At 41.8% G+C, this 16199-nt stretch overlaps 1 protein-coding gene and 1 long non-coding RNA gene across 6 annotated transcripts in view; one reads left to right on the forward strand and one right to left on the reverse strand.

Annotated features, from left to right (window-relative positions):
* The window catches only part of poc1b (POC1 centriolar protein B), an 89854-nt gene that overhangs the window by 35307 nt on the left and 38348 nt on the right, over window positions 1-16199 (forward strand). For all 5 annotated transcript variants that reach the window (XM_078219646.1, XM_078219645.1, XM_078219649.1 and 2 more), the window contains 2 exons: window positions 1186-1338; window positions 4311-4397. In XM_078219646.1, coding sequence (XP_078075772.1) covers window positions 1186-1338; window positions 4311-4397 — 240 coding nt within the window. The remainder of the gene's footprint in view (window positions 1-1185; window positions 1339-4310; window positions 4398-16199) is intronic.
* LOC144498474 (uncharacterized) overlaps window positions 1-16199 on the reverse strand; it is an 88686-nt gene that overhangs the window by 3479 nt on the left and 69008 nt on the right. The gene's annotated exons all lie outside the window — the stretch shown is intronic.

Raw genomic sequence — 16199 nt, forward strand, 5'->3', positions numbered from 1 at the left:
CAGTGTGCTTTGAGTTGTCCATCCTGAAATAAACTTGCAGTTGATGATGAACATTTAAGCTTTGGGACATGCACTATCTAGCCCCTTATTGCATCTTTAAGAACTTTATTGAAAAGCCAAATGGATCTTTGCTCTTTACAGTTTTCGTTAATGGTTTAGATACAGGAATTGGAGCAATAATCTGTATGTTTGCAAACTATGACAATTGGATGTTGACGTTTTAGGGAAATGTCCCAAGTTTGGCAATTTGTTTAATGTAGTGTTATGAGCTTGACTAATGGCAGATTGAAGCCAGTGATGAAAGTAAGGGACCTTGGTGTTAGGGTTCATCGTTCTCTGAAGACTCGTGACCAATGTCATGAGGCTAAAGCAAATGGGCTTCTAGGTTGTATTCGCAATGCAATTCACTACAAGATGAAGCAAGATTTTGTCCTTATACAAGACCTTGGTACGGTATCGGTTAGAATACTGTGCCCAATTTTGTGCTCCTCACTTGGGCAATATAGGCTTTAGAGAAAAACGGGAAATAGGAACAGGGGTAGGCCTTTTGTCCACTCGAATCTGCTCCACCATTCAACTCTATCATGGCTGATCTTCCACCTTAGTGCTATTTTCTTGCACTGTCCCCATATCTCGTTTTGATTTGATTTATTATTGTCACATGTATTAGTATACAGTGAAAAGTATTGTTTCTTGCGCGCTATACAGACAAAGCATACCGTACATAGAGAAGGAAAGGAGAGAGTGCAGAATGTAGTGTTACAGTCATAGCTATTGTGTAGAGAAAGATCAACTTAATGCGAGGTAAGTCCATTCAAAAGTCTGATGGCAAGAGATTGAATTAAAGCATTGTTAGAGAGTTTAAAAGCGTTCGAATGAAGTTTTAGAAGTATGGAACGAGAGTAAAAGATTTGATAAAGGATTTGAACTTTGGTCCCCAGAGCATCAGCCTGGGTCTCTGGATTACTAGTCGAGTGACCATTCCACTACACCATCACCTCTCCTTAAAACTATGCTAATGTTACCAAAGTGAATATATTAACATAATGGCTGTCGCATGTCTCTGTACCCATTTTCCATCCTGCAGTTGAGTAGAATTTTGTTGTGGTCCCTCGGACTATTAATGTTCTAATTGACTCTCTCACCTAGATTTTGTTTTTTTTTTAAATGTCGCTTTATTTACAGGTATTGGTATGGAAAACAAATTTTGATAGTATTCCTTATAATGAGGTTTTGAAAAGCCATAGCGTAAGAACAAATCCTGATCCTGCTCCCCACATCACTGATATTCATCCAAGAATTCCTCATCTGCATACTTCTGGACCTCAAACGCTACAGGTAATTGTATTCTAATCCTGTTTGCACAGTAGCTAATCCAAACGAATGAAGTTCATTAATGTGGACTGCAGTCTACTGAACGCTAAGTGCATAATTATCTAACTATGCATATTATAGCACTCAGTTGATTCAATGGTAATATGTTTGTTTTATGCATATATGGGAAATGAATAGAGGATAATTGATACTCAGAAGGAATTTGAGGCCATAATTAGTCAAAGGTTTCTGTTGATTGCAAAGCTTATTTGAAACCTTATGTTGAATTAGTACCTTTTTAAATTCTCTATATCTGTCTCTTGCACATATATACTGGTGTTTTGAAAATAAACTTGTGACTCGATATTTAAATGATAATGTAGCCCTTGAAGTATATATTGGATCCATTGTTCTCATTCAGTTTACTTAACTGTGCAGACATAATCATCTGTACTGAATGTGCACTCTTGATCAATTGGACAACTGTCATCGGTCCCTGTGTTTTATACAGGCAAAGTTCATCCTTAATATTTGAAAAATAACTCCTTTGCAAAACTCTGCAGTCATGATGTCTTCCTTGCCCCCATCCACCTGTGGCATAGGGGAGGCAGTGGTGTGGTGGTATTGTCACTGGACTGCTAATTCAGAGATCCAGGGCAAAATCTGACCCAGGTTCAAATCCCACCATGACAGGAATTTGGCGTTAAAAGTCTAATGTCCATGAAACCATTTGTCACTTGCTGTAAAAACCCATCTAGCTCACTGATGTCCTTTAGGGAAGGAAATCTGCCATCCTTACCCGGTTTGACCTACACGTGACTCCAGATCCAAAGCAATGTGGGTGTCTCTTAAATGCCCTCTGAAATGGCGGTTCGGGATGGGTAATAAATGCTGGGCCCAGCCAGCAGCATTCCGGTCTTGTAAATACATTTTGTAATCTTTTAATGGACATGGAAAGGAGGGCATGGCCTACAATTTGTAGTATTTCACAGACCCCTGAGCTGTCATCGCCACTCCACCTGATGAAGGGGCAGCGCTCCGAAAGCTAGTGGCATTTGCTACCAAATAAACCTGTTGGACTTTAACCTGGTGTTGTTAAACTTCTTACTGTGTTTACCCCAGTTCAACGCCGGCATCTCCACATCATGACTGTTAGTACCTGAACTTTAGTTAGTACTTTACAAAGAATCGTACTCAGCACGGCTAAATGTATAATAAATTTTCTGTGGTGTCCCAAGAGAGCCTGCTCAAATCCACTAGTTCTACTATGTTAACACTATGATAGAAGCTGGTCAGTCAGTTGGAACTGTAGTTATTTGATTAAAATGAACCTCTCTGCTTGCAATATAGCACCGTCAATAGAATCATTAAATTAATTCTTGGTGTGTTAATGCATGATACATCAGTGATAGAAAGAGGCATGACTATATATGCAAATTTCAAGACCACCAGCAGCCCAAAGAACTTCACAGCCGCTGAAGTTATTTTCTATGCGTGGCACAGTGATGAGCAGTGCTGCCTTATAGCACCAGGGACCTGGATTCAATTCCTGGTTTGGGTCACTGTCTGTGCGGAGTTTGTATGTCCTCCTCGTATCTGCGTGGGTTTCCTCTGGGTGCTCCGGTTTCTCCCACAGTCTGAAAGACGTGCTGGTTAGGTGCACTGACCGTGCTAAATTCTCCCTCAGTGTACCCGAACAGGCGCCGGAGTGTGGCGATTAGGGGATTTTCACAGTAACTTCATTGCAGTGTTAATGTAAACCTACTTGTGCCTAATAAATAAACTTTAGAATATGCAACTTTAAAGCATAGTTACTGTTGCCTTGTAAGAAATGCAGCAGCCAATTTGTGCATTGCAAGCCCCCACAAACAACAAAGCGGTAATGATCAGATATGTTTTTGTGATGCTAGTTGAGGGATAAATATTGGCTAGGACTTCCCTGCATAACACCACATTGTGAAACAGGATGCAACAATTGTGTGGGTTTCAAGATGTTAAGCATCTGTAACACTTTAAGGTTTCCTTCCATTGTGGCAGAGAATAATAGATAAATAATGAAGGCAAGAATGAGAAAAGAGAGGAAATTCCAAAGAGATGATGCTGGGGTTGTTGTGAAAAGAGGCTATTTACTATTGACACACACAAGGAATGTGCCTAAATGGTAAATGTCAAAATATTTTGTTGTATTGGAGATCACTGAAAAATTCTTGAGGTAATTCAATAATCTCTGGAAAAAGATCCATAAATAACTAGTGTGGTTCATTAATTCTACTGAAAATTTGAATTCCCCTGCAAGGTTCTTAAATAATCATGAAGAACTACCCATTCATTAGTTGGTTTTGCACACATAACATTGGCCAACCTTCTTCCAACATTCATAGGAAGGCAGTGACGTAATGGTATTGTCATTGGACTGGTAATCCAGGGACCCAGGGTGATGCTCTGGGAATCGGGTCTGAATCCCACCAGTGCAGATGGTGTCCTATCACACATTAAGCTGATCTTTTTACTCACCCTATCGATAACTGCAACACTACATTCTGTACCCTCTCCTTTCCATCTCCCCTATGTACTTTATGCTTTGTCTGTATAGTTCGCAAGAAACAATACTTTTCACTGTATACCAATGCATGTGACAAACCAATTAAATGAAACCAGTCCTCAAAAACTGTAGTCAACCTTGTCGGCCCCAAGGACATAGACCCCCTCGTGCACCTACGGGTCCTTGATTATTTATCACTGGATAGTTTATTATACATGCGTACTATCTTCTGCACAAAATAATTAAAGCAAAACTGTTGGTGCACCTGCCATCTTCTTTGGTTAAGGATTTAGTTTCTGATTCTGAGGTTTGTGGCAAAAATGAGCATGTTGTCAAACTTCAGTTTGATTTTATTCAATTTATCTGTTCACTTAAGATGTAGACTTTCTGGAGAAGCTTCTATAATTGGGTTGATTTTCTTTTCCCCCCATTTTTAACCCTTGTAACAATATAGATTGATCCCAGGACATATGTCGTTGACATGCAATCATCTGATCCCCCAGTGCTGGACATTGGAATCGGCTTTTTCTCCAAGCCCAAGGTGAGTTTGTGATTCCACATAATGTGACTGTTTAATATCCTAAAGGGGAAATAATGGTTTAACGGTCGGGTTTAAATATTGTTACTTACTATGAATATAAGGCATTGTCACCTGAAGGCTCACATTTTTAGTAACGCTTTCCTTGATATTCCTTTTAATCCCATTTTCTCTCTTGCCTTGAAGGCATTGATTGAATCCTCCTTTTGGAATGGGAACACAATTGCTGAATATCTTCTAGTACCTCACTCCAGTGGCTTTACTCACTTGTGACCCTGAGTGTCAATCATGTCAGCATGTGAGGAGATCATGGTTAGCCTAGTCTGTCCATATTTGCATTTCTAGCGAGGATCATTGGATTGATGAGGCCATTTGTAGCATTGCCTACTGCATCCCACTGAGATAGCTAACTTGACACAGATAGTGACTTTTTCCCCAGTCCTCACTATCTCAACTATACAGGAACCACTAGGGAATCCAGAAGAATATATATTTTTATATAGCACTTTTTAAAATGGCCCAAGGTTCTTCACAGGAATGTTATCAAACAAAATTTGACTCGAGGAGAGATGAGGACAGGTAGCCAAAATCAAGAGAAAATGCTGGAAAATCTCAGCAGGTCTGGCAGCATCTGTAAGGAGAGAAAAGAGCTGACGTTTCGAGTCCAGATGACCCTTTGTCAAAGCTCTAGGTAACCAAAAGCTAAAGTCATAGAGGTTTACAGCATGGAAACAGGCCCTTCGGCCCAACTTGTCCATGCCGCCCTTTTTTTTTTAAACCCCTAAGCTAATCCCAATTGTCCACATTTGGCCCATATCCCTCTTATACCCATCGTACCCATGTAACTATCTAAATGCTTTTTAAAAGATAAAATTGTACCCGCCTCTACTACTACCTCTGGCAGCTTGTTCCAGACACTCACCACCCTCTGTGTGAAAAAATTGACCCTCTGGACACTTTTGTATCTCTCACCTTAAACCTATGCCCTCTAGTTTTAGACTCCCCTACCTTTGGGAAAAGATACTGACTATCTACCTTGTCTATGCCCCTCATTATTTTATAGACCTCTATAAGGTCACCCCTCAGCCTCCTACGCTCCAGAGAAAAAAGTTCCAGTCTATTCAACCTCTCCTTATATCTCAATCCATCAAGTCCCGGTAGCATACTAGTAAATCTTTTCTGCACTCTTTCTAGTTTAATAATATCCTTTCTATAATAGGGTGACCAGAATTGCACACAGTATTCCAAGTGTGGCTTTACCAATGTCTTGTACAACTTCAACAAGACGTCCCAACTCCTATATTCAATGTTCTGACCGATGAAACCAAGCATGCCAAATGCCTTCTTCACCACTCTGTCCACCTGTGACTCCACTTTCAAGGAGCTATAAACATGTACCCCTAGATCTCTTTGTTCTGTAACTCTCCCCAACGCCCTACCATTAACTGAGTAAGTCCTGCCCTGGTTCAATCTACCAAAATGCATCACCTCGCATTTGTCTAAATTAAACTCCATCTGCCATTCGTCAGCCCACTGGTCCAATTGATCAAGATCCCGTTGCAATTGGAGATAACTTTCTTCACTGTCCCCCATGCCACCAATCTTAGTGTCATCTGCAAACTTACTAACCATGCCCCCTATATTCTCATCCAAATCATTAATATAAATGACAAATAACAGTGGGCCCAGCACTGATCCCTGAGGCACACCGCTGGTCACAGGCCTCCAGTTTGAAAAACAACCCTCTACAACCACCCTCTGGCTTCTGTCAAGAAGCCAATTTTGTATCCATTTAGATACCTCACCCTGGATCCCGTGAGATTTAACTTTATGCAACAACCTACCCTGCGGTACCTTGTCAAAGGCCTTGCTAAAGTCCATGTAGGCAACATGCTAGGTCGAAGTTAGTTTTTAAGGAGGACAGTGTGGCAGGATTCATGTGATTTCTAATTCCATACAATATTCCCTCAGCATCTCTGAGGGATGGAAAAAAGCATTAATTCTTTCAATATTAGCAAGGCAAAGGTGAAAATTTTAACTGTTCAAAAAGTTGAATTTTTAGCTTTTAGCTCATTACTTTTTCCAATTTAAAAAGCTGCTGAGGTGAAAATTAAATATTTTGTATTCATAAAAACAACTCTGCTTTGCCTTGTCTGGAGAGTAACAGAAGTTCAGGCTTGGAACACATTTGTGTTGCATCAGTTGGGGGAGGGACTAGTCACAACCACACAACTTTTACATTCTTAAATGTCAAATGATTTCTCGCATCATTTGTGTGTGTCACACCAGCAAGTCTCGAGTATTATTTGATTTTATAGTATTTTCGACACTATAGTCGAATAGCTGTGAAGAAACTGAGGCGCACACTGGCTGGCCAATAACACAGCTGCAGATTCAGCTATTTGTATATTTATAGCAAGTGCAGTCCAAGCCACCAAACCGAAGTGGTGTTAACTTGCACATTGGAGTAACACTTCACAAATGTGCAAGTTTAATCTGAATTTTACAAAAGGGCATTGCCAGCTTATGTGGTTGAGAGGTAAATTGACTCTAGATCTATCTTGGAAGCAGCTCTCTAAGTAGTGATGCGTTCCACTAAGTCAGGTTGTCTTGACCGGATCAGAATCCGGTCATGTGGGGCTTGAGTTGTAAGCTAGGCATAAAGAAAAATCATGCCACAGGATGAAGATTTTGCAATTATTTATATTTTTTTGGCAGCTGTTTCGAACACACTTCTGAAGATGAAGAGAGAACTTTTATTTGAAGACAGTGTCTTCTCAACAAGTCCTCTCAATTTGTTGAAATGAGTTACACTAAGAAGTTTTTTGCCATCAAGTTTTATTTCAGAAACTGATTAATTATTAAAATAAGAGAGAAAAAGAATATAAGAAATGGGGACAGCAGCAGGCCAGTCCCTTCAAGCCTGTTCTGCCATTCAATATTATGGCTGATCTGATTGTGGCTTTGACTCCTTTGTCCTGCTATAAGACATAGGAGCAGAATTAGACCACTCGGCCCATCAAGTCTGCTCCGCCAATCTTGGCTGATATTTTTCTCATCCCCATTCTCCTGCCTTTTCCCCATAACCTCTGATTCCCTTATTAATCAAGAACCTATCTATCTCTCAAAGACACTCAATGACCTGGCCTCCACAGCCTTCTGCGGCAACGAGTTCCACAGGTTCACCAAACTCAGCCTTGACTATATTCACTGACCATTGCTCTCTGGGGAAGAGAATTCCCTAGACTAGTGACCCTCTGAGCAAAGAAATTTCTCCTCATCCCCCTCTTAAATGCGAGACCCCTTGTTTTATAATCTGTGTCCCCTGGTTCTTGATTTCCCCCAGGAGGGGAAACATCTAGGAAGCCCTCTCGGAATCTTGTGTTTCATTACAATCACCTCTCATTCATCTAAACGCCAATAAGGTGCCAAACCTGCTCGACTTTCCTCATATGACGACCTTCATCCCAGGAATCGGCCTACTTCTCTGAATTTCTTCAGTGCAATTATATTCCTCAAGTAAGGAGACAAGAACTGTATTGTACACAGTACTCCAGCTGCAGTCTCACCAATGCCCTATACATCTTACTTTCATACTCCCTTTCTCATGCTCTCTTGCTATAAAAGTCAGTGTTCTATTTGCCTTTCTAATTACTTGCTACACCTGCATGCTAATCTTTTGTGATTTGGGTATGAGAACACCCAGATCCCCCGTACCACAGCATCCTGTAATCTCTCCAATGCTATTTAAATAATGTATTCATAGTCTTCATGTCAAATGTCTTCCGGGCTTTAATTGATGGATGCATTAGTGGGTGGGGTGTCAAAATTGCACACTTATTGCTTTCAATGAGGCATGGCTTACTCTCGTCTGTTTGTCCGCGTGTATGTTGTAATTTTGTTCTTTATCCTGTAGATGGTGCTGTTAGACTGTAAACTCAACAGTTAGTTCACCAGTACAACACTTGGATGTAGTAAGAAGTCTCACAACACCAGGTTAAAGTCCAACAGATTTACTTGGTACACACGAGCTTTCGGAGCGCTGCTCCTTCGTCAGGTGAGTGACTCACCTGATGAAGGGGCAGCGCTCCGAAAGCTCGTGCTACCAAATAAACCTGTTGACTTTAACCTGGTGTTGTGAGACTTCTTACTGTGCCTACCCCAGTCCAACGCTGGCGTCTCCATGTCACACTTGGATGTGACGGATATAAATTTGTGTTTTGAAGTATCCATTGCTTCTTTCTGGGCGTTATTTTTTAAACTTGTGCTAATATCTTAAATGCCCTGCAGCTGGTTTGTACTTCACAGAACACTGCATAAATATACAATTTCATTAGGCTTGCAATAAACAACAGCGGCAGGGCCTATAACTTAATGCCCTATCTACCCGTGCTCTGCAACCCTATTTACAGTGTTATGTCATTGAGCAGAGTAATGAAAAAGCTTGGCAAACCAAACAATTGATGCGTTTATTATCAGACAAGTGTGAACATTTAATGCTAGAAAAGGAAAATAAATATTCCACTATCATACACACCCTGACCATGTATCGAAGGAAATTAGAAAGAATTCATAAATGTTCTAAATAATGCAAGTGAATAGCTCAGCCTACATTGGTTACAGTTTTCCTAATGTGTGTGTAGTACCATGTATCACATTCTGTTGTATCTATCGCCAACGTTGCTGAAATATCTGGTGAATCAGTATTTTGGGGGGGGGGGGGGGGCATTTACTCAATACCTAAATTTCCTGTCTTTAACTCTAGTTTGATAAAATGGATGAAAGGACTATGGCGCCTTGGTGGTGATACTTTTGAGAATTGGGTTCAAATCGACACCCATTAAAATGAAAATTGCCCTGAATGAATCTCGGGGGGGGGAAAAAATTGTTTGGATGTAAATTCCCCCAGGTCAAAGCTGTTCGTAATTAAGCCAAAATGGGGGAAACACAAACGTAATGTGAGGATTGTTGGTTCATAAATTGGAAATCATTCATGACCTTTTGATTTATTGTTGGAGGAAAAAAAACAAAGGGAGCTTTGCAGTGAAATCAGCCTATGGCCTTGGGAGTACCTGTAGCTGGAACTGATTCTCTGAAGCAAAAAAATCTGTTCCACTTCCCAGTACGGAGGTCCCTCACTTTAATGAGCAAAGGAGATATTCAGAAATAATGTGCTGCCATATTGTTTCCAGATTAAGGTTTTTGGTTTAAAATTTACCTTCCATTGCAGATGTAACCCAGTGAGAGTCTGAATCCTGGAATTTTATTCATTGTTATTTCCCTTCCTATCAAGCCCATGTTTGTGACACTAGTGTTCCTACGTTCGTCTGCCTCCAAGTGGCACTCCTATATCCTCGCTTACAGTATGAAACCAGGTTATTCCTGATACTTGCTGGTTTTTAACACATGGGATGTGGGAACTTCAGCTCCATTTTTGGTCACTGAGGCAGTGCTCACGGAAAGATGTAACAATATTTACTGAGCAGGCCCAATAGAGAATGGGCATCACAGCCCCCCAAGTGAGTAAGGGAAATCATTCTGTAACAAGTTCCAGCAAGCTTTAATTCTAGTAGTTTGAGTTCACATGTTGTTCTGGGAAAACATACCAGTTAACAATCGCGAATGTTTTTATAATGCAGAAATTAGAATCTTGATGTTTCCAACAAAGGAGACTATTCGGCCCATTATGTCTATGCAAGCTGAAACCTAATCCCACTTTCCCACCCTTGGTCTACAGCTTTTCTAATATGATGAGGGTTTTTGCTTGCACTATGCTTGCAAGCAGTGAGTTCCAGACCCCTCTTGTCAACATCCTTCTAAACTCTGCCAATTACTTTAAATCTATCCACCCAGCTTATTGGCACCTCTGCTGATCCACACTGTCTGGACCCTTCATAATTTTATACATCTCAATTAAACCACCGCTCAACCTCTTCTGTTCCAAAGTCTATCCAATCTTTCCTCATAAAAAGAAAAACTTGCATTTTCATGACTGTCGACTATCTCAAAGTGCCTTACAACCATGAAGTACCTTTTGAAGCTCGGTCACTGTTGTAATGTAGGAAATGCAGCAGCCAATTTACATTCCACAAACTCCCACAAACAGCAATGTGTGATTAAAAATAGATTATCTAGCCATTGTGACGTCAAGTAATACATATTTGTCAAGGCACCAGGGATAACATAAAAGCAAAATACTGTGGGTGCTGGAATCTGAAACATAAACAGAAAATGCTGGAAAATCTCAGCAAGTCTGACAGCATCTGTGGTAAACACAGTAAGAAGTCTCACAACACCAGGTTAAAGTCCAACAGGTTTATTTGGTAGCAAATGTGGTATTTGCTACCAAATAAACCTGTTGGACTTTAACCTGGTGTTGTGAGACTTCTTACTGTGCTTACCCCAGTCCAACGCCGGCATCTCCACAGCATCTGTGGTGACAGAATAAAGCCACCGCTTTGAGTCAGGATGACTTTTTGTCAGATCTGAGGGATAACGCGCAAAATCTTTCTTTTCACTCGATGATGGGGCTTGGGTGTAATGTCTTATCAGAAAGATAGCACTTCTGACAATGTCAGCCTTGGTTTTTGTATTCAAGTGCCAGGATGGACTTGAACTCAGAACCTTGTGATTCAGAGGTGAGCCTGACACCAACTGACCAGCAGCTGACATACTAGCATCATTCTTCTAAATTTCCTCCATAGTGTGATCACATCCTTCCTACATGTGGTGACCAGAACAATATGCAGTACTCTGGCTATGGCCCAACTTGCATTTTATAGAGTTTGAACATAACATTCAATATTGTACGCTTTTTTAAGCACCTTATTTATCTGTCCCTACTATCATTGAGATTTTGTGCACTCCAAGAACCCTCTGCTCCTCTATACTTCAGTGTCCTATTATATATAATTTACTACCTGCCGAGTTCACTTCTCCAAATGCATCATCACACACTTCCATTCCATTTACTGCTTTTCTGCCCACCTCACCATTGGTAGCTTTCCTCCCTGCCATCCACCACACTGTTAGTTATTGTATTTTCCGCAAATGTCTTAATCATGTGCCCTACATTTAAATCTAAATCATTGAAACATACAACAAAGAGCAAGGGGCCTAGGACTGAGCCCTGCAGAACCCCACTGGAAACCACCTTTCATTCCCATGAACACCTGTCAAACATGACTTGCTTCCTGTCTTTGCCAATTTTGAATGCACATTGCCACTTTCCCTTTACCCCAAGGGCTTTGACTTTCCTGATCAGTCTGTCACTTGGGACATTGTCAAATTACTTCATTGAATTGTTACCGTAAAGAAGGAGGTTATTCGACCTGCTGTGTCTGCACCGGCTCTCCAAATGAGCATTATGACTTGGTACCATTCTCCACATGCCTTTTCCCCATACCTTTACACATTGTTTCTATTCAAATAATCATCTCATGCCCTTTTGAATGCCTCCAACACACTTCCAGGCAGTGCATTCCAAACCCCAATCACTTGCTGTATTAAAAAAGTTTTTTTTTTGTCATGTGAGCTTCTTTTGCAAATCACTTTAAATCTGTGCCCTCTCATTCTTGGTCCTTTTACGAGTGGGAACAGTTTCTCCCTATCTGTCCCCCTCATGACTTTGAACATCTCTATCAAATCTCCCCTCCGCTGCTTTCTCTCCAAGAACAGTACCAATCTCTCCGCATAACTGGCATTTTCCATCCCTGGAACCATTATTCTGTACTCTTCAATGCGTTCACTACAGTGTGGCACCCAGAACTGTGCACAATATTCCAGCTGAGGTCTAACTAGTGTCTTGTATAAGTTCAACATCACCTCCTTTGCTCTTCTACTCGATGCCCCTATTAATAAAGCCCAGGATACTATATGCTTTATTAACTGCTCTCTTCACCTGTACTGCAACCATATGCACATGTATACCCATTACGCTTTGCTGGGATGAGTGGGTGGAGGAGGGCTCGATTCCAGCTTTCTTTGCCCTACCTTTGCCTTTTGAGGGAGTATGCCTTGATGGTGCCTAAACCTTAAGATTATCCGTTGTTCAGCTACAGTTTCTCCCACCAACCTTTTGTCCCAAACTATCTAGCTCAACTCGGTTCTTGCCCCATCAAAGTTGGCTTGCTAAAATGTATATAGACACAATTAAGCATGCAACCCTTATCAACCTTCCTTATTAGTGCCACAAAAATTTCAATCAGGTTAATCAGGTGCAACCTTCCCTTGCCTTTCTAAATAAGAATTTATTTGTCCTTCAATTTTTTTCCAATAATTAACCCACCACCAAGTTTAGACTGACTGACCATTAGTTACTTACTCTATCCCCCCCCCCCACAGGATAACACACGTGCTCTCACCTTTGATTTTTTTTTAACCTGCTCCTTTGGAAATTGTTATCATCTACTGTTGCATGTCCCGTGCCCAGATTCTCCGCCCCGTGCCCAGATTCTCCGCCCCGTGCCCAGATTCTCCGCCCCGTGCCCAGATTCTCCGCCCCATGCTGAAATAGGCCCATGCGATGGTTCTGGCTCTTGGACAGTGGCTCATCGAGTTCAATTTTCTTGCTGATGGAATGAGGTGCACTCATCATTTCTAGAAAGGTATTTACTGTGTACCCATTGTTATAGTAGTTATATACTACCTTTAATGTAGGAAAACATCTTGAGGAACTTACAGATGCAAAATATTTTTCACTTATCATGGAATATATATTTGATTCATTTATAAGAGGTCTTTAGCTTCTAGTCAAAATAGCCTGAAGATTTGCTCGTGATTTGAATGTTTTCTTTTTGTTCATGTTCGTCGTTCATCTTTTTAAAATCCATTCGTGAGCAAGGATTTATTGCTCACCCCAATTGCCCTTGAAACGGTGGCAAGCAAATTCCTGACAGCTGTGTGGCTTCCTGGGCCATTACGTGCAGCAGTTAAGGGTGAACCCAGATGGATGTACACCACATCAGATATAGGCTAGAGTCAATAAGAATGGCAGATACTCTTCCCTAAGGGTTATTAGCGAACCAGATGGATTTTTAAGATAATCCAGTAGTTATATGGTCACCATTACTGATGCAAGCTTTTCCTTTAATTCCAGATTTATTTAATTGAATGTAAATTCCCAACTATCATGGTAGGATTTGATCTCCAGATCATTCATTCAGGCCTCTGGGTTACTCAATCATTAAAATAACCACTAGTTTATCATTTCCGCATAAACATATTCACGGTGGCACAGTGGTTAGCACTGCTGCCTCACAGAGCCAGGGACCCGGGTTCGATTCCCGGCTTGGGTCACTGTCTATGTGGAGTTTGCACATTCTCCCTGTATCTGTGTGGGTTTCCTCCCACAATCTGAAAGATGCGCTGATTAGGTGCATTGACCCAAACGCCGGAGTATGGCGACTAGAGGAATTTCACAGTAACTTCATTGTAGTGTTAATGTAAGCCTTACTTGTGATTAATAAATAAACTTTCTTATTCTTGCCACCAATCAGTGAGGTGCCAGGAATGTGCGTATTTGCGTGCACAGTGCAAGCCAAGGTTTTTCCTACCACTGCCCTCATTGGTGTGCGTCTGTCAGCCTGTGTCAGTATTGGTTGTGTCTGCATGTGATGTCAACCACCCAGCTGCGCTCTCTGCCTTTGGGTAACCGCTTACTTGTCACCCTGCTTCTGCCTCTCTGCAAGCTGTCCTGTCTGCCACTGGCTTGGTCCTTCACCCATCGCCTCTCATTCACCCCCCTCTCCTGCCTACTCTCCTGTGTGCTGTGTGATACTGTAGTCTCTGGCCATGGCTAACTGCGGGTCTATCAAACCTTGTCTCACTTCCCCTGGGACTTGGCATCTCACTCTGTAGCCCAGCAGACCCTGTTCTAGGTGAAAATATGGCCTTTGAGTTGAAAGTTCTGTTTCATGCAGCTATTCTAAACGCAACAATCAGCAGTTGTTGTGTGCATGTGTAATGCATATGTATTCTGCGGAGCTGCACTGTCTCATTTTGATGGAGTTAAATTTCCAGTCACTGAAAACTGATGCAGCATTGTTTGCAGTTTCCGGTTCAAAGTTCAATTTTTTTGTCCCCACCATGACCCAGTCATCAAATTGCAAAGCAGATCATTTAATACAACGACAACTATAACCCGTGTTCCTGCTCGAGTCCGAGTAACAGATCAATGCAGTCATTGCAATCCACCAATGAGGTTTTGCTTCATGGCTGACAGGTCCTCGACATTCAGTTGCAGGATTGGGAGAGCATGCCCTATTGCTGTAAAGCCAGACGACCGCTCAATGTTGTGACTGACGGTTCTGGGGGGGAACTGGAATTCTGCAGGGGGATTCTTTCAGAGTCCTTTAATGTTCTTTTGGCATTCAGTCGGCTGGTTGGATCTCTAGCTTCCCCAGGAAAGCCTGGGTACTGACGGGGACACAATGTGAACATTGATCTGTTATGCCCTGTCTTAGTGTCCCATATGGAACATCTTTCGTAGCAAAATCTGCCAGCAAACATCCTCTGGGTCATGAAATGAAAAACATACCAAGTCACTAACAGTTTCTTTGTGACAAGCGCTATTTGTCGAATGGCAGGCTTTGAACTACCACCAAGAGTGATTCTTACTAAACACATTCAGGGTAGGCCAGGCCAGGGCCCCTGTTCAGTCAAACTCCACCACTGAGGCTTCTGTGCAAACTTCGTGTGCACTGGCAGAGAGACACAAACAGTGCTATACATTACTGAGGAGTGTCCTCTCTACATACCAAATGACAAACTAATCACCTCAGCAAATGAGGAAGCTAAATAAGTAACTGCATTGGAAGCCCACCCCCCCCCCACCCCTCGCTCCTTCTGCCTGTGTTATATCTTTGATCAGCATGGGACACTTGGTGGCTTTGACATCACAGGCACTGCAACTACATGTATAAGAAGAGCACCCTCTGCAGTAGTGGCATCACTGGCTGGTGAGAAATGGAATCTCTGCTGCAGCTCACTGTCTGTGGGGGGGGGGGGGGGGGGGGGGGGGCTGCAGATTGGCAATCTTGTACTTTTTTTTGCAAAAGTATAGTTTATTCATAAAATATCTGAAAGAACAAACATTTCAAAAGTGGCCATTACACAACGGTGCAATAGTATTCACGTTTCCTACATGTACCAAGTGGCACTCTGAGCTACTACCAGCAAGATCCAAGCTGACAAAAAAAAAGGCATTGCACCTGATCTGAAGCTTGATCTTGGCCAAAAGGCCGAGAAGGATCTTGTACATCTCGCTGACCAACAGTGTGGGTGGGGTGGGGGAACAGCTGTGGAGAAATGGGAGCTGGAACCATCGATGGGTCACATTATTTTCGTCCAGCTGGATGAATTCTAGCTCGACGAAAATTAAACCTGGAGCCCTTGAAGCTGAAGCTTTTCATCCTCTTCAAACTCCATCATATTTCAAATGTGGGCCATCCAAGGCTCAAATTGTAGGTTTCACCACATGTAGCATAATGTATTGTACTTGTAAAGCTTTGTGCACACCTCTTGGGTCATTGCGAAATTCACTCACCGATGCTGCAATTCAGCCAAGAGGTCTTAAAATGAAGCATGTTGATATGGAGCACTCTATTGAATTTGGACGTTTTGAAGTAGATTTGTACTCGCAGCAGTCCAATTAATTGCACAAAGTCTGCTTCTGCTGTGCCAACATTTTGCTTGTCAGTGTGTCTGAAAATTAGCGTGCTTAAAGCTCATTATGTAACCGCTCCCTTCTTGATTCTCAAACCTTTAACACTGGCAGTCATCAGTCCCAGCCAACTTTACTCATGG

Source organism: Mustelus asterias, chromosome 9 (genome assembly GCF_964213995.1).
Source record: "Mustelus asterias chromosome 9, sMusAst1.hap1.1, whole genome shotgun sequence".
In the NCBI taxonomy this organism is placed as follows: Eukaryota; Metazoa; Chordata; class Chondrichthyes; order Carcharhiniformes; family Triakidae; genus Mustelus; species Mustelus asterias.